At 39.2% G+C, this 18835-nt stretch overlaps 3 protein-coding genes across 3 annotated transcripts in view; all 3 read left to right on the plus strand.

Annotated features, from left to right (window-relative positions):
- Positions 1-789: 789 nt before the first annotated feature.
- Positions 790-1794, plus strand: LOC127429981 (P2Y purinoceptor 14). Its single transcript, XM_051679385.1, has one exon. The coding sequence runs from the start codon at positions 790-792 to the stop codon at positions 1792-1794; it is 1005 nt and encodes a 334-aa protein (XP_051535345.1).
- Positions 1795-1814: 20 nt separating this feature from the next.
- The window catches only part of LOC127430202 (P2Y purinoceptor 14-like), a 117037-nt gene continuing 100016 nt past the window's right edge, over positions 1815-18835 (plus strand). The window contains exon 1 of the mRNA XM_051679787.1: positions 1815-4736. The gene's annotated coding sequence lies outside the window, so the exon portion shown is untranslated. The remainder of the gene's footprint in view (positions 4737-18835) is intronic.
- LOC127429982 (P2Y purinoceptor 14-like) lies at positions 15219-16452 on the plus strand. The gene is made up of 2 exons (XM_051679386.1): positions 15219-15622; positions 15816-16452. The coding sequence occupies exons 1-2, from the start codon at positions 15219-15221 to the stop codon at positions 16402-16404; spliced, it is 993 nt and encodes a 330-aa protein (XP_051535346.1). The 3' UTR covers positions 16405-16452.

Below are 18835 nucleotides of genomic sequence, written 5' to 3' on the forward strand. Positions count from 1 at the left end.
TCATCGAAGTGGTGTTGCCTCTGACGAGTAACAGGTCAGATAAAAATTCCATTGTTTGTACAGTAATGTAATGTAAGTTCAACAAAAAGTAATACATGATTGCTACCGCATTTCCAATATCACACAGTTGCAGTGTAGGCAGCTTTAATAATTATAATGGGAGCGGTCATGTCACTATAAGTGTAAATAAAAATTCAATAAGTCTTTTATAGAATACTGTCATAAACTAAAGAAGTTGTCTGATTCTGCCAAAATCACTTTACTTTTTCTTGAAACGAATAATCCATCAGACTGATCAATATAAAAAAGTACCATGGTTACCATGGTTCTGCAACATTACTGCTGTAAGGTCCTAAATATTAATCACAAAATATAGTAAAATAACATTACATTAATGTGAAAGGGAATTAAGTAAAAGTACTATAGAAAGTGTCAGTTTTATAAAGAGGGTGATGAGGTCAGAGTGGAAGCCGAAGATATGCAAGGATGAGGTGAGGGAGCAGAGATGAGAGAAAGTGAAGAAAAGAGTGATGAGACAAGAAAAATATTAGCACGGTGGTGTTAACAGGGTAATACCATGGTACTGAATGATTATTATATTCATATTTCATGATATTTTCAAGGTTACTCCAAGGTACTTAATTCCACCTGTTCCAGCTGAGGTCTGTGCACTGCACGCCACTGTCTGGAGCTATTCATTCTTAGTGAATTTCCCCCTGAACCTTCTCAAAATATTTCCTTATATCATCAAGCTAAAAAAAGCTTTTTATGTTTTTCTTTGTTTCAGATATGAACTACAGCAATATTACTCAGACAGCTTGGGAGAGCAATAGCACCAATGTCAGCAGTGTGTTTACACGCCAGATTTTGCCTGTGCTCTATGCTGTCATCTGTGCTTGTGCAGTCATCATCAATGGACTTGCTGCCTGGATCTTCTTCAGGCTTCCCAGCTCCTCAATTTTGGTGGTTTACCTAAAAAACATGGTGATGGCAGATGTTCTTATGCTGTTCACCTACCCCTGGCGAGTGGCAAGCGACCTGGGTTACGGTGGCTTGCAGCTGAAACTGATAGTTTGTCGTTACACTGCTGTACTATTCTACCTCAGCATGTACACAGGAATCACATTTATGAGCCTCATCAGCTTGGACCGTTACTTCAAAATTGTTCTCAGCACATCTAGCGTGTCTTCCCTTTTACAGCGTGTTCCAGTTGGAAAGGCTATTGCGGTGCTATCTTGGGCTGTTATGCTGTTTTGGATGCTACCAAACACAATTTTAACTAACCAGCCCATTACGAAGAATTTTTCCTGCATGACCCTAAAAAGTCCACTAGGGGGGCGCTGGCATGACATTTCAGCCCACTTCAATGTTGGAGTGTTTTGGGTGGCTTTCCTATTGATGGTGTTTTGCTATACCTCCATCGCTTGTCACGTGTACCGCTCGTACAAAAGGGTGCAACAGGACAGCAGTAAAGCAGGATGGAGGTCAAATCGTAGCATTTTCAGCTTGCTGGCTGTGTTTATCATTTGCTTTGTACCCTACCATGTTTGCCGTGTGCCGTACACACTTAGCCAAAGGCCCAGGGCTGGTTTTAGTGGGCACAACCGCTTCATTCTCTTCCAAATGAAAGAAGCCACACTCTTCCTGTCTGCTCTTAATGTTTGCCTGGACCCCATAATTTACTTCTTCATGTGTAGGACATTCAGAGAATCACTGCTACACAAGATGTCTTCTCTAAATACTGAAAACAGAAGGCCTTCCATAGGCACTGGGCTGAGTATCAGCAATCTGTGAGTGAAGGACATTGAGAGAGAGAGAGAGAGAGAGAGAGAGAAAAGAAATGATGGTTGACATGATTCAAAACAACATACAGTATATAGTTTCCTTGCATTCAAAAATACAGCATGAAATGTCACACAGAATGGTGTTGGTGTACAAACTTGTTGCCACAAAACCAAAAGTTCAACAAAATCTGAGTTCTCAAAATCATTTGCTGGCAAAGAACAACCTTTAAAGGGATAGTTTACCCAAAAATAAAAATTCTACAGCCTGATCTCATAAAAATTACATGACTGTGACGATATTTCTGCAAAATGACCCCAATCTAAACTATAAACCTAAACTTATTTTAAAAAGCAAATGTGCGAGGAAAACCACAGTTGCAAAAACGACCACATCCGTTTGTGGTACTTCTGACACTTTCAGCTCATGTGTCCACTTGCATGCTTAGTGGTACTTGAACCCCAGTCTTTTGCACTACAAGTGCAAAGTGCTATCAGTTGAGCTATTGTGCAATCTGATCACATCAGAACAACCTTGTAAATGTAGTTAATTATGTATTGGTTGGCTTACAAGTCATGGTTTGTGAAAGGAATCAAAGTTGTTGTTGTATCGCCTCTTCTGTTCATTTCACCAGAAATTGCCATGATACATACAACGATCCACATAAAAATCAGTGATTATAAGTTAAGTTCGCAGTTCTCTCATAAAGTACTCATCCTCATGTCATTTCAACTTTTCTATGTGGAACACAAAAGGTGAATTTCTGAACAATATCCTAGCCACTCTTTCATTTAATGAGAGTGAATGGTGACTGGGGCTGTCAAGGAAAGGAAAGAAAAAAAGCACCATTAACAATTAAACAAGTTGTGTAGTACAATACAACTTTTAGAGTCCATAGGAGCTGTGGCATAGGAGAACATTGTTCATCGGGTGAGAGACCAAGTTGTTCACTTTCGTTATATGCAAAAGCATCCAGAATATTCTTCCAAAATTCACCTTTTGCGTTCCACATAAAAGAGAAAGTTATATGGGTTTGGAACAATGTGGGGGTGAGTAAATGAGTAAATAATTAAATTTTTTTAGGTTGATGCAAACATTTCCGTTGATTTAACTTATTTAACTAACTTAGCTTGCTTCTTACGCTTACACTAACAATGCATATACTGTATGTATCTATTTATTTAATGCAAAGTGGACATCTCAGAGTCAAAGCTCTTTTTTTTTTTTTTTACAGTTGCAATTCTTCACAAAACTGACAAATATATGAATAATTATAAGTCAGGAAATGAGATATATTGGTTTAATGCAGTTTCAAAGCAGCATTTAAAGCAGTATTCTAACCAAAGTTTTTTTTTATTTTTTTTTTTTTTTAAGGTCAAAGAAAATATTAGACACAAAATAAAATCTCACTTTGATCATGTGTGATGTCACATTTTGTTGTTGGAATGTTATGGAATCCATGATGGCAGTTTCCAAGAGATCCCACCAGATAGCAGTAAATCAGCACAGTTACATCACATCACACAAAGTTAAAGGGATAGTTCAACCAGAATGTTAGACTCACCCTGCACTTTCATTGTATGGAAAAAAACATCCAAAATAAGTGAATGGTTATGACTGATGCTAAACTTCAATCTAACATCTCCTTTTGTGTTCCACGGATTTGAAACAATATAAGGGTGAGCGAATTATGACATTTTTGTAAACAATGAATGATGAGTTTTAATTTGTGATTGAAATTAACCCTTTAATTGGCCATCTATAAGAGTCTTCTTATACTATACTGATCTGATAAAGCCACAGTCACACTAGGCTTTGAGCACATGACATTATATTGGACACTGCAACGGACCAGGATATGATGTCACGAACGACGACTTCTGGTTTTAATAAATAATAAATCACAAATAACAAATAATGTTATATTCAAAATGTTAGAATATACTGTCTACTCACTTTCCAGCAACAATAAAAACACACAGCTTTAAAATACAGTATATTTCCATTGAATTTAGCCAAGAGGTCAATGTGTGAGGTTTCGATCTTCTATTGATCACACGTCTTCTCGTCATCCAGATTCACAGTGCAGCGTTCACCAAACTTGAACTTTGGTACCCAACATTGTAAATTTCTTAGCCTGAGCTTGCATTTCTGGTCTTCTGTGTTCAGATGCATTTGAATGGAAATGAATGGAGTGCCATGTGTAGCCCCTTAACTCTGATCTGTACCTGATAACTTTTGCTCTGTCTTTAGGATATTCCCATCGCTGCAGGCACCTCAACATTAAAGGAATAGTTTGCTTACATTCATGTTGTTCCATATTCACATGCTGATATTTCTGTGAAACACAAAAGGAGATTTTTTGAATAAGGTTTTGAAGACTTCTGAAGTTCTTTTACTTTTCATATGTGGTTACGATACATATGAGAACCAATTACGCAAGCCACATCTGAGACACAGATTCTGGTCCCATGGAAACCATGTAATCATGTTCATACATCAATGGTAAACACGAATCAGAGGTTGCATTTTCACTCTAAAGTTACATTTTTACTCCACTAACAGGTAGGTTTAGGGTTGGGTGTATGGTTAATAAAATATGCATTCCTCTTTTACTGTTTAAAACAACAACAAAAGAGTAAATGTTCTACCATTATTCACTCAGACGACTTGGCATTCATTATTCACTCAAATAACTATTCCTTTAAAAGTGGTGTAATTTGCATGGTGAGAAAACAGACTGCAACAGACTCATGCCCACAAAATGGCAACCTAATATACATCGAATTATATACGACCCATGAAACAATCCTTGTAGTGTTCTTCATTTGCATTCCTAATTTGCAAGCCCACTTTCCTCTTAGCATGGTCACGCAAAAGGAATTTGAGATAAATGTGAGGGACAGACAGCTAGATCAAAGCTCAGTGGAAACTTGTTTACAAGTGGATTTCAAGTAAGTTTAATATGACGTTTTAATGTTGCTGCTAGTTAATATTTTATTTAATATTAGAAAATAATACCAATAATTTTCTTAATCAGTATTTTGTGTTGTTTTCCAGAACAACATATCAAAACATCCTCAATACAAGATATATTTTCAAGCAAAAATATGTAAGGGAATAAGATTTTATTTTTTCAGAGAATGTTAAAGTACATTTTAATTACCCCACTATGTAAATGAAGTGGTGCAGTCTAATTTGCATTTTTGTTTTTGTAAGAAATAAGTCATTGGACTTTAGAAGTCTGAGAACCACGTCTATTTTCAGTGCAAAGTCTGAATTCAGTCCTTGCTTTTGCAGTTAGGGGATTCATCCAGCAGGTGTTATCAAAGTGTGAACAATGTCTCTAGCAATTATTGTTAATACTCGCCATGATTTGTGTAATGTTTGATGTGTTGGTTCATGTTTATCATGTCTTTTATTTTGAAAGTTATTTCCTGTTTCATGTCATGTGTTCCTGGTCATGTGATGTCCTGTTTTCCCTCCATGTTCATGTGTCTTGTTTTCATTGGTTCATTGTTTGATTATCTTGTTATCAGTTCTGTCTGTTCATTGGTTCCCTCATCATTGTTTTACCATTTGTCCATGTATTTAAGACCTCATGTTCACCATTGTCCTTTGTCAAGTATTGTGTGTGTTTGGTAAGGTCTAAGGTCTAACGACAGTGATGTTTCTGACCATTTTGGCACCCTAGGCGAGCTCGCTATTGTTGAATTGGTGCTCTGGCAAACGAGAGCAATCTCATCATTGATGGTGGTGGTGTGTGTGTGTGTCCTCCACCTTGTGAATGGGACGCCAGTGTTCACTCTGGTTTTACTCCATTCTCTGTGTCTTTAAGCAAGTCTTCGAATTTTGGCGAAGCTCAATTTATTTTCCTCTGTACACGTATGCCATGGTTTTTCATATTCCCCCAGCTGAACCAAGTAGCCATGCCCCAAATTCACGCTAATGACCTGTTTCATGTGATGCCACTGTATGACCGTGCTGCCATGTTTGTGACCAATATTCCATTTATCTTCATTGTGCTGCACTGTGAGATGTGACAAAAATCTTCTTCGGGAGTTAAAAGCAGCTCATACATTTATACAGATGGGATCATCACAGATGTTTTTAATACTGTGACTAAATCAGACAAGAAAACAACACAAAAACTTCTGTAATTTCTCAGTGAGAGATGTTTACGGTGATGTACCAGTCGGTGTGTGCACACATTAGACCCACTGAGGTACAGAGATGAATCGTGGTTAAAATATCTTTGTCTGCGAAAGTTCAATTTGTCAATATTTGTGCTGTCTTCAGACCCATATGAACTTTTCTAATTCACCCCCATTGTTTCCTCCCAATGATGTTCACATATGGCGGCTGCTGGGAGAAGTGACATCACTGAAACAGGTCAACAGGTTGAGCTAGAACTGGATGGGTGGACCTGAGCAGGCCGCTCAAAATATAAACATAAATGTTTTGATAGTGCCTGGGAAACTCAGTGTTTATACTTTTGGCTGAGGTAAACCCATGATTAGCTTATTTATAGTTGTCAATGAACAATAAACTGGGAAAGTAGAATGATTTTTGACATGAAAAAGTTACACACTTCACCATTAATGCACAAAAAACATTAGACACAAATGTTCCATATTTCTATTCTTCTGTATTGCATACAGCCCATTTACACATCCACATTCTTATAATTGTGCCATCTTTATATACTGTATTTTGATGTTGCTTAACAGGCAGTTTACGCTATTTAATAGAACTCAGATGATGCAATAACCAGAGAAAACCCTCCACATTAAAGGAATGTTCTGGGTTCAATACAAGCTAAGCTCAGTCGATGGCATTTGTGGCATAATATTGATTAACAATTTATTTTATTTTTTTTTAAAAGCACAAATCTTGGTTCCAGTGAGGCCATGGAAGTGAATGTGGCCAATGTTTGAATGTTAAAATACTCACAGTATATTCTAAAAGTATTTAGGGTTGTTAGTGTCCCAAGATATGTAGTAGTGTTGCAATAAAAATTTGAATTGAAATTAAATTGAAAATTAAATTTGTATATTATTTCATGAATCCCAACAGGGGGAAAACTTCTTTGTTACAGTAGCAACACATAAAGTGTCAATGGATTTCCCTGCCTCTGCTTTTGATATCCCCCTTCTGGTTATTAATTTTTTACTTTCGGAGGGGATAACGTTTTATCCCTGTTTCTAGTCACACTGAATGCATTTACCATACCCAACAGAAGGTGGTACTATTAAGTACAGCCCTATTTGGGTGCGATTATTTTTGAGGACAAATGTCTGACTGTAGATGAATAATTATTGCGGACGTCTGTAATGTTTACTTTCGATTCGCACAGGATAAGGGATGTTTGCAGAGATTCCAGAGATGGGTGCGTAAACTCACTGCATTTACACACTGACGTCACACGTAAATAACCCATCAGAAAATGTAAAGCTGTGCTGATTAATTATCTAGAAACATTAAACATGAACATACACCGATGAGCCAAAACATTATGACCACTCAAAGGTGAAGCGAATAATGTTGATCATCTCCTAACAAGGCCACATATCAAGGTCTGGGTAGATTAGATGGTAATTGACTACGAGAACAATCAGTTCTCGTAGTCAATGTGTTGAATGCAGGAGAAATGGGCAGGAGTAAAGACCTGAGCACCTTTGACAAGAGCCAAATTGTTATGGCCAGACGATTGGGTCAGAGCATCTCAGCAGGGCTTGTGGGGTGCTCCCGGTCAGCAATGGTGAGTACCTACTGACAGTGGTCCAGAGAGGGATAACCCACAAACCGACGACAGGGTGTTGGGCGCCCAAGGCTCATCGATGTGCGAGGGCAAAGAAGGCCCGTCTGGTCTGAAAATTGTAATGATGGTTACAGGAGGAATGTGTCACAATGCCCAGTGCATCGCACCCTGCTGTGTATGGGGCTGCGTAGCTGCAGACCGGTCAGAATGCCCATGATGTCCCCTGTCCACCATCAAAAGCACTTACAATGGGCACGCAAACATTGGAACTGGACCTTGGAGCAGTGGAAGAATGCACATGCCACCTACATTAACATCCTTGCAGACCAGGTACACCCCTTCATGGCAATGGTATTCCCTGATGGCAGTGGCCTCTTTCAGCAGGATAATGTGCCTGCCACACTACACACATTGTTCGGGAATGGTTTGAAGAACATGATGAAGAGTTCAAGGTGTTGCCCTTGCCTCCAAATTCTCCAGATCTCAATCCGATAGCATATGTAGGATATACTGGACCAAAAAGTCCGATCCAAGGCGGCTACACCTCTCAACTTACAGGACTTGAAGGATCTGCTACTAATGTCTTGGTGCCAGATATCACACCAAGGTACCACAGGAAACCTTTAGGGATCTTGTAGAGTCCATGCCTCGGCAGGTCGGCGGCACGCAGAGGACCAACAGCATATTAGGCAGGTGGTCATAATGTTTTGGCTCATCAGTGTGTGCTGTAATGTACTATCTGGATTACTTACCTAAATACAACACAACTTGTGACATTAGTGAGCCTGTAATCCTATATTACAATATTGAATTAAAAATATCGACAATCTGTTCACATTATGTTTTTTTTATGCCCCACCTGAAAATATGTTCCGAACCGAGAAGCTGCAGTGCCCGAGCAACACTTAAAAACACAACTTCTCCCCTTCACTCAAAATTACATGCTTTTATACTAATTTCCCTTATCAAAAGAAAATATGCTTGTTTCTTTCTCTTTTACATGGGTAAATAAACCCATAATTGCATATAAAACATGCATCTCTCTATACACAACAGCCAGCGTTATTTTAAGTTGTGAAGCGCATCTTTTTCCTGGTATCTTCTTACAGTGAACAACATCTTCAGACACACAGAAAACTAGAGAAACAATGATAATTAAAGCCAAGGGCTCACAGACAGTTCAGATTCACAAAATTTGAACCTTAACCTTGGCCCTATTTTTAATTTTCATCACTCCTGTAGCTCAACTGGTAGAGCATGACAATAGCAACACCATAATCATGGGTTCGATTCCCAGGGGAACACACTAACTGATAAAACGGATACCTTGAATGCATTCTAAGTCGCTTTGTATAAAAGCCTCTGGTAAATGTAGAGCATTCTTATCTAAGTCAGTTTTAGTGTGCCAACTTGTGGCAGAATTATGCAAGGACACCACATGTTCTGTCAGGTAGCACATTCAATGAGTTAAACAATATAAACCGAAGCGCTCAACAAGAATCTGCCCCACCTATTTCTGTGGTCACGAGCCACTACTGATGTTGAAGTAAAAATAATTCCCAAGTGTAACTACTTAGACTTAGACATGCTTTGTGAGATTCACCCAAAACAAGTTCTAAAACATGCCATTATGTATTATGTGTGGCATTACCTAGATATACTGTATGTCAGGGCCAGAGTGGCTAATCGGGGGGTTCTGGAGAATTCCCAGTGGTGCTGGTCAAAAACTGGGCTGGCAGGTCCGCATGTTTATTAATAAACTTTCATCAGTTGTGGCATAACTGATGAAACCGTTGCCAACCGTCCATATCATCTGGTATTTAAGGGATCAAAATTGCATTCCGTTTTAAAGTGAATGCAGTCTCTACCTTACTGTCTCACATCCAAACAAATGAGAGAGCGACCTGTCAAGTCATTTTTATTTGTATAGCGCTTTTCACAACACACAGTTTCAAAGCAGCTTTACAGAAAATCATGAATTAACAGAAAATGAAACAGTAATATCTATAAAGTCTTAGAGTCATCATTGTGTAGTTTGATTAAATATGATTGTAAATTGTCTATAAAGATAAGTAATTAAATAATAATTGTATTTAGAACCCCTGTGAGCAAGCTGAAGGCGACTGTGGCCAGGAACACAAAACTCCTTTAGATGTTGGTTAGTGGAGAAAAATAACCTTGGGAGAAACCAGGTTCACTTTGGGAGCCAATTCCCCTCTGGCTAACCAGCATGAATATAATGCCAATATTAGTTATTTATGTGCAGTGCAGGTCATGGTTTAAAATGAGTAAACTAAGTAAGTGTTAAGGGCCAGTGTTTATCAAAGATTTTTTATGAACTATAAGATTAATGTCTAATGTCTTTGAAGTTCATCCTGGATTAACTGCAGAAGTTCAAATTGTTGCATTGAACTTTGTTAGTTGACTGATGAAGGCTTTTGATGGCAAAAAACTGAAAGTCTATGTATTCCATTTTAAGAGTGTAGTCCATCATAAGACCAAGTTGATGCAGGCAGAGATCGGTGAGGTGCATCGCAGTTCAACCAGCAGGCCATTTCGGTGAGACCTACCCTAAGTCCAAGGTTCAGGCAATGGCATATGAAGTATTCTATGGCTTATGGTTGGAGTTGGCATCAGTTCATCCCCTGAAGTCCATCGTAATAGACTGAAGTGATGTCTGGTTAGCAACACTTAAGTCTATTATGATGGATTTCAGAGAGACGAAACACTGGCTGTTGTGCCATCATGGACACTTCACTTGACAGCGGGGGAAGGATCATAAAGGATCCAGCATGAACACTCGTCTGCCCCGATCAGGCTTCTGGATCAGTCCGCCAGCTCGTCTCATGGCGAGTTCGACCTCTTATTCGGAGCCCGCGAAAGTGATGAGCTCTCGAGCGCAGCATCGGAGAGCGGGCTCATCCAGTTGGACGCGGAAACCTCAGCTGGGCTCCTCCCTTCGGGTGCGGTCGCCCGGTCACAGGCTGACGTGGAGATGAGGACATGCTTTCCCGTGCTGCCGCGAGCGCCGGGCTAGAGTGGAACCCTCCGCTCTCCCCTGAACCCTCGCAGCTCGATGATTGGTTCCTGGGCTTGCGGCACCACTCAAAGCCCCGCCCCCATTCCTTTCTTCCCGGAAGTGCATGAAGAGCTGACAAGGTCGTGGGAGGCACTTTTTACTGCCTGGTCCCGATCTTTCAGCTTCCCCACCCTCACTACCCTCGATGGTGGGGCGGTCAAGGGCTATTTGGCAATCCCCTCGGTGGATAAAGGCACTCATGGTGCACCTATGCCCAGCAGAGCGCCGCCACCTGGTGTGGGTGCCCAAAGCTCCCGTCCAAGGCCTGTAGGTTTACGTCGTCTCTGACGGCCAAGGCCTACGGTGCCACTGGACAACCTCCTCCGCCCTGCACGCCATGGCTCTCCTACAAATCTGCCAAGGCGCTAAAGGAACTGCACGAGGGTAGTTCCGCCCCAGGACTGATGCAGGAACTGCGCTCAGCGACCGACCTCGCTCTCCGAGCAACAAAGGTCACGGCGCGGTCTCTTGGGTGGACGATGACCACATTAGTGGTCCAGGAGTGGCACCTTTGGCTCAACCTGGTCGAGATGGGTGAGGCCAACAAGACTGCTGCCCCCATCTCCCAGGCCGGCCTATTCGGCGACACTGTCGAGGACTTTGCCCAGCAGTTCTCGATGGTGAAGCAGCAGACGGAGGCTATCCGGCATATCCTGCCCCGGCACGGCTCAAGATCCTGCACCCCGTCTGCTCGTCGCCAAGGGCGTCCCCCTGCGGTGACTGCACTGGCTCCATCGCAGCCCGCCCCTTCGGCCCTGCCCCGGCGTGGAGCCCACTGCAGGAAGTAGACGCCACCCGTCTCGCGGCTGCCAAGAAACCATGAAAGGCTTCAAAGCGCCCCTATCTTTTGGGTAGTCAACTTGTCCCCAAAGGGTCGTTCGACACTCATAACTATGTTGGAGGAGGTTACGTGTCGGCCTGGTGCGCTGGCTATGAGGCACACAGTTGTCTGCCCATCACATACCGCCAGTTGTGGCGTTTTGTATAGGGACCCCTAGTGTCACTACATCGACACAACGTCGAGTGAGTGACAGATAGGGAATGTCATGGTTACTTGCATAACCTCCATTCCCTGATGGAGGGAACGAGACGTTGTGTCCCTCCTGCCACAATGCTGAACTACCCGCTGAAATGGCCGGACCTTGTCTTGGCTCCTCAGCATAAAACCTGAATGAGTGGTTGCATACCAGCTTATTTATACTCATATGTCCGGTGGAGTGGCATGCAAATACCACTCGCCAATTTTCATTGGCCTTTTATCAAAGATCAGAGGTGTCCCAAGAGTGACCCCTAGTGTCACTACATTGACACAACGTCTCGTTCCCTCCATCAGGGAATGGAGGTTACGCAAGTAACCATGTCGTTAGACATTATCAAAGACATAAAAAAAGTAAAACATTTTGTCAAAATTTAGCATTTTATTGGTTTGAGGGGTTTTGAAGTGTCAGTTTTTGCTATTTTAAAATGACAATAAAAGCAACAGCAATAAACAGAAATGAACATGAATGAACAGTGATAATTAATTTTGTGTACAAACTTAAGACTTAGAATAAACATTTTGCTCCCACCCCTAAGCATAAACTTTCTCACAGTGGAAAATACTCTCTGTTGTAGTGTCACCTATTCATTCCTGTGTGTGATTTTGTGTGTGTGTGTGTGTGTGTGTGTGTGAGCATGTGCGTTACGCATTGTGGATGTGTTATAATAGTACCACTTCATTGCTGTGTGTGTGTGTGTGTGTGTGTGTGTGTGTGTGTTCTGCATTGTCAAATTTGACCCTGTACACAACGATTTTACATTTTTTTTGACACACCACCACACCACCAGAATCCAGCCCAATTTGTGTGTGTGTGTGTGTGTATGTGTGTGTATAGACAGCAAAAGTAAGAAAGTCACCAAACCTCATGTCACTGAGATGAATGCAACCATGTTTTTTTAAGAAGCAAAGTTCAAAAAGGGTAATTTTTTTACCCCAAAGCAACACAAGTTTTAAGGTAAATTAATACAGATGCAACAGTATGATAGGGTACAAACAAATGGGGCTTTACAGACCTCAAAAGATTAAACTCAGTGAAACAAACTGTGCATAGTGCCTTCAATATTGTATCATGCGCGAAAACCCTCTTAAAGAGACAGTAACCATATTGCTGCTGTCTGTAATATTTACATTCCAAGTAAAAGAAAAGTACAAATTTGTTCACTCTTTATTGATGGTAAATGGCACTTTTCTTAAATGGCATGTAAAAATGACTCAACCTTCATTGTTTCCTGAGCAATTCATGCTAAGTTGAAATACTGACTTCTCCAATAACAGTGCTACAGCCAGTATATTCTACTTTGAAGTTTCCATTCCGGGCCGAAATTTATGTTTATGTTTTGGCCTGTGTGATCCTGCCCACTGCCCACTCACCAATATTATTTCAACACCACCGGGTTGCCAGATTTTAACAAGTTTGCTGGCAAACAACACTGTGTGCTGCAGCCATGGAAGCCAGCATACGAACTGGATCAGAGATAACAGATTCCACCCAACCTAAAAAGCCTCGCCATCCATCTAAAACCCACCATGACCAAAGGTGTAGAAAAACAAGGATAAATATTGGAGATGCCTTTGGAAGATGGAGACAGCTTAAAGACCAGAATTCCTTTAAAACAAATGCTGAGTTGGCTAATTTTCGTCAACATTCTGGCAACCCGCATGAGCTTCCAGTCTGGGGTGGGGCAGACAACTCTCCAATATTTTGAATTAGGACTGCAGTACCCATTTCAAACACTTGTTGTCAATCTTACATAGCACCATTAAAGGGAAATTTCACCCAAAAATTAAAATTCTCTAATCATTTTCTCACCCTCATGCCATCCCATATGTGTATGACTTTCTTTCTTCTGCTGAACACAAATGAAGATTTTTAGAATACCTACATTCTGTTAGTGTATTCAAAGCAAGTGAATGGTTGCCAGAAATTTGGAAAATATTTTGAATATTACATAAATGCAGCATAAAAGTAATGCACAAGTCTCCAGTGGTTAAATCCATGTCTTCAAAAGCAGTATGATTGGTGTGGGTGAGAAACAGATCAATATTTAAGTACTTATTTTATTTTATTTTTTACTATAAATCTTCCTCCCTGCCCAGTAGTTGGCGATATGTAAAAAGAATGTAACTCACCTAAAAGAACTCTTAGGAGAGAAGAGCCCTTAGAAAAGTGAAAGTGGAGATTAATAGTAAAAAAGGACTTAAATATTGATCTGTTTCTCACTGCTTCTCATTTACTTGCATTGAAAGGATCAACAGAGCTAAGATATTTTTCAGAAATTTTTAATTTGTGTTTTGCAGAAGAAAGAAAATCATATACATCTAGGATGGCATAAGGGTGAGTAAATGATGAGACAGTTTTCATTTTTGGGTGAACTATCCCTTTAAGATTCACTCATTTGTATTACTGATGCAATGATGTCTTATGTCAGAAAGTGAAAATCTAAGTGAATGCCATATGTAGGGCCCTATGATTTTCATGTTGCGGAAAACACGGACAGAATTGCGGAATCCAGTCATAAAAACTGAATTAACTATAAAACGCAGAATGTCACAAAATTTGACATATTTGGGATACCAAAAAATGTATAAATGCACAATTAATCAAATTAAAATCATAAATGCCCTAGTGTGATGATTAAACCATAAAATGCTGAGGTTTAATTAAACAAACATACGGTTTGCATGCGCTGCTGTTTAACAGTAAGTGAATGGGAAAAGCCAGCTGCGCATACACTAACCGCATCATTAACATCCCGTACACTCTATGTGTATAATGACAAAGAGCAGAGCGATTTATTCACATACTCATGCATACTTATATTTATAATATTAAATCATAGCCTTTATCATTTTTTTAAGGCCATTTAGCGAACGGCTTTTCCAGAGGTAAGAATTCGTCAAAAAAACATTCTCCGTCAAAACGCCAAAACAAAAGCCTCATTTAACTAGTTGCGTGAAACTGAAAAAAATGTGACAAAAATACAATACTTCTGTATAGTAAAATGTAATATTCAATGTAGTTGTTGCAATAATGATAATAATAATATATTTATAATAATGACATTATATTTAAGCAATATCTCACAAGCAAGAGTTTTATCACTGCTTTCATTAAAACTGTGATGCTCTACAGTGCAGCACTGTATTTGACAAAAATGTGGGTTTTGGATTGTGCTTTGATGATCAGTACAATAGAAGCTCTTCATTTGATAAAAATAATGCAGTGTTATGTTGAAAATTAATTGTTCTGTTCTCATTTGATTAAAACTCTATGAATGAATTTGATTAGGCTTTTTTATATAAAAAGGTTATTAAACTTTAAAACCTGGAATTCAGAGAAAAGAAAACTAAAACAGAATTTGGGAAAAATTAAACGGAATTTGGAAAAAAATAATCAAACGGATTTCATAGGGCCCTACATATGTGGTATATAGACATGGTAAGCTTAAATAACCTTCAAGTATTTATTTGTTGTGTTCTTTAAAAAAAAAAAAAAAAAAAAAAAAAAAAAGGAAGGAAGGAAACTTCTAAATAATTTGGCTCTCCTATGTATCTAGATGGAGTCAGTGCCTGCATCCAGCTTCAGAACTGCCCTGAATGACATCATGGAACCAAACCCAACAAACATAACACAAGTTGTCTGTACATTTTCACAACTTCCGGCCTATAATTTTTTTATATTTGCATACTCACTAGTGTTTCTTGTCAGTCTTGCACTGAATTGCCTCACAATACGAGTGTATTTCTGCACCAGTCTACAAGTCCAGTCCAGTATCACAGTCTACCTGAAGAACCTAGTTGTAACAGACTTCTTCCTCTGCCTCTCTTTACCTGTGCGCATTGCTACTTATTCCAACTATTCAGTGACCATGTACAACATTTTCTGCAGCTTTGGAGCAACAGCCTTCTATGTAAACATGTATGCAAGTATTCTCTTCATGGGATTTATTGCAGCAAACAGGTAACTTATTCAAACACCCACTTTTGTGACATTCCTTAAACTTAACCTTGTGTCTCTCCTGACCTCTTGAGATCAGATCACCGGAGATGGATATTAATACCATTATATGTGTATATGATTAATCACAGAGTGGAATGTAAATACATTTTCACAGTATTCTGACAGTATTTGAGTTGTAACTGTCTCATCTCAGGTACTTAGGGATTGTCCGGCCATTTGAGGCTCACTCTCTACAGACAATTCATGCAGCTCGCTACATTTCCACAGCATCTTGGCTACTCCTGTTATCCATTGCCTCCATCTACTTAACTCTCTTTCTCCAGACCTCCTGGGGCAACGATAACAGGTCTGAAGAAATTAGCTGTGAGTCCATGCACAGTCCTCAGTTTTGGATAACCTACAAAATCATCCACTGTTTTCTCATTGTGTTTTTTATTTCTGTGCTCATATCTCTTATTCTTCTATACTGGAGGACTCTGAAAATGCTCAGAGAAGCTCAGTTGTCCACACAGGCCATGACCAGTAACCATTTATTCAGCAAGTCAAAACGTAACATGCTAGTGCTAGTGGGGGTTTTCTGTGTGTGCTTCGTTCCCTATCACCTGATCAGACTGACTCACATGTTCATCAAACCCTTACTGCATGACTGTACAATAGCACAGGTGTTCTACATCCTGAAGGAAGTGACTGTACTGCTTGCAGTACTAAATGCCTGTCTGGATCCACTTATTTACTTTCTCTTTTGCAAGGCATTCAGAGCCCAGTTTTACTTCTGGAGATGATTTTGCCAACCTGACAGTGAACGAGGACTAAATGGGTGATAAAGGAGATTATAATATACATGTACTATATATGATATATGTTAATATATCAGTTAATGATTTAAAAAAATTTTTTTGTTCATTAATAGGGGAGACTGGGCTAGTTGTCACAAAGGCTATATCTAAGTAATGCTAAAACCTGTTTCACATCGCACACAGAAGCAGCGCTTATGCAAAGCTACAGTGTAACTGCAGTGTAACTACAGCAGCAGACTTGCAAGAGTTTTCACAATGGAAGCTTTTTTTTTTTTTTTCAGTGTAAAAAAGTGATTTCAATAGCCCACTGATAACCATTTTTTAAGTATAACAAACATGATCATCATAAAATCTTATTTACTTGATGGTGGTGTAACCTAATGTGTGTTTGTATAATTATTTCATTTAATGGCAGCCAACACAGTCTGCTCTTACAAACATCATCATTCAGTAGAGGAACTAGGCTTGTACATGAAGTGGAGAGGGAGGACGACGAGAGAAAGGACAGTGATCACTCTGTTTGGCTTTATAACATAGTCAGAAATAAGTTATGTTTAATCATTAAATAGTGATATCTCTTTGTTCAAACATCAGCCAAAACTTTTAAGTGTTGAATAATTTCTTCATAAGAATAAGGAAGAAGAGCACTAACAGCCAAAGCAACTGCATCTCAAACTTTTTCCTTGAATATTTAATCCTTGTTTCAAGTATGTTGAGGGTCATTGAGCACTTTGTTCCTTCACAATCAGTTTTATGTCATCCATGAGGTAAGTTCTAAGTTTACTGACCATACATATGCATTTGTTTACCAAATCCACTCAAGCCAGTACACTCGGCTGTGTATGGGTATTGATGTTAAGCCTAGAGACCTGCTCTATGTATAATTGTATATAATAGGCAGTTTTATTTTGTTTAAGCTATAACTTGAAGTACATTATTATTTTAAATGATAAAACCGCACTTCTGCTTAAGCTATATAATTAAAACAATGCCACTTTGTTTTTGTGTCATTTTATATCTGACAATAGTTTTCTTTTTTCTTTTTTTGCTTTCCCATATGCTCTAATTCATACAAAAACACACTAGACCAGGGGTTTTCAAACTTTTTAATGTCAAGGACCCACAAATACGATGATCCCCTTGCAAGGGACCCCCTTACTACAATGTAAATGCAGCCATGTATTTTTGTGTGTGAAGATTCCCTTTTATAATATAAAGGCATGTTTAAACCATATTTGAATATAAATACATCACAAATGCTGTTTCAAAATGTGTATTATTATTATTATTATTATTATTATTATTATTGTTGTTGTATTTTGGCATTGTACAAAAGCCAAATATTTCTTTTTTTTTTTTTTTTTTTTTTACAATGAACACTTTTTTGTTGCTTCTTTTGTTTTCTGTGAATCTGGAAAGTATTCAAACAGGGTACATTTTCAACACAATATTAAAACACTGGTAGGTGTTTAAACCTAACCATTTGCCTTTATGGAAACATATACAGTACATGGATCAAACCAAACAAAATAAACACATGGGTCACTGTATCAAGAAATCCAAATAGGTTGGATGAGCTTGGTGGCCGTGATGCAGTTTGTCAATGTGCCTTTTTTTAGACGCATGTCACTTTCAACCTCCAGCAGCACTCTATGCTTGAACTTCAAGTAGATTTACCGAACCAAGAACTTCTAATGGGATGGAGGAACCACTATCTAAATGCAGGACCTGCTGAAATATGTTGAAACTAAAATATGATTCTTTGGGACCTATCCAGACAAATGATCAAATTTGGAAAATATTCACATTAACTCTTTTGGGTTTTGGATTGTGCTTTGATGATCAGTACTACAGTAACTTTTTTTTGTTTTTTGTTTTTTACACAATTTTAAAACACTGGTAAATGTTTGAATCTGAAGTGCAACATATGCCTTTATGAAAAACAAAAACAAATAACAAACACGGTTCACTGTATCAAGAACTCCTAATGGGATGGATGAGCTTTGTGGCTGTGACACAGCTGGTCAGTGTGTGGCTTTATTTTAGTGAGAGCCATGCGCATGTCACTTTCCACCTCTAGCCATGCTCTATGCTTAGACTGACATATTTTGAGTCCTGAGAATCCAGCTTCACACAAGTAGTTGTGGCAAATGGTAAAAGAGACTTAATTGCCTTCTCAGACAAAACAGGGTAATCACTTCTCAAAGACTTCCAAAACTGTGACAGAGGGAGGCAAGAGAACTTTATTTTCATTTCTCCCTCATTTGTTAATTCATTTAGCTCCTCCTGGGCTGCTAGATTAAGGTTAGTGCCAACTCCAGGTGCAAAGGGGTCTCTAATCCAGTCCAGGTCAGTGTTGTCCAAATCAGGGAAATACTGTTTGAAATAGCCCTGAAGATGTGACATGTGAGACAGA

This window comes from Myxocyprinus asiaticus, chromosome 39, assembly GCF_019703515.2.
Source record: "Myxocyprinus asiaticus isolate MX2 ecotype Aquarium Trade chromosome 39, UBuf_Myxa_2, whole genome shotgun sequence".
Classification (NCBI taxonomy): Eukaryota; Metazoa; Chordata; class Actinopteri; order Cypriniformes; family Catostomidae; genus Myxocyprinus; species Myxocyprinus asiaticus.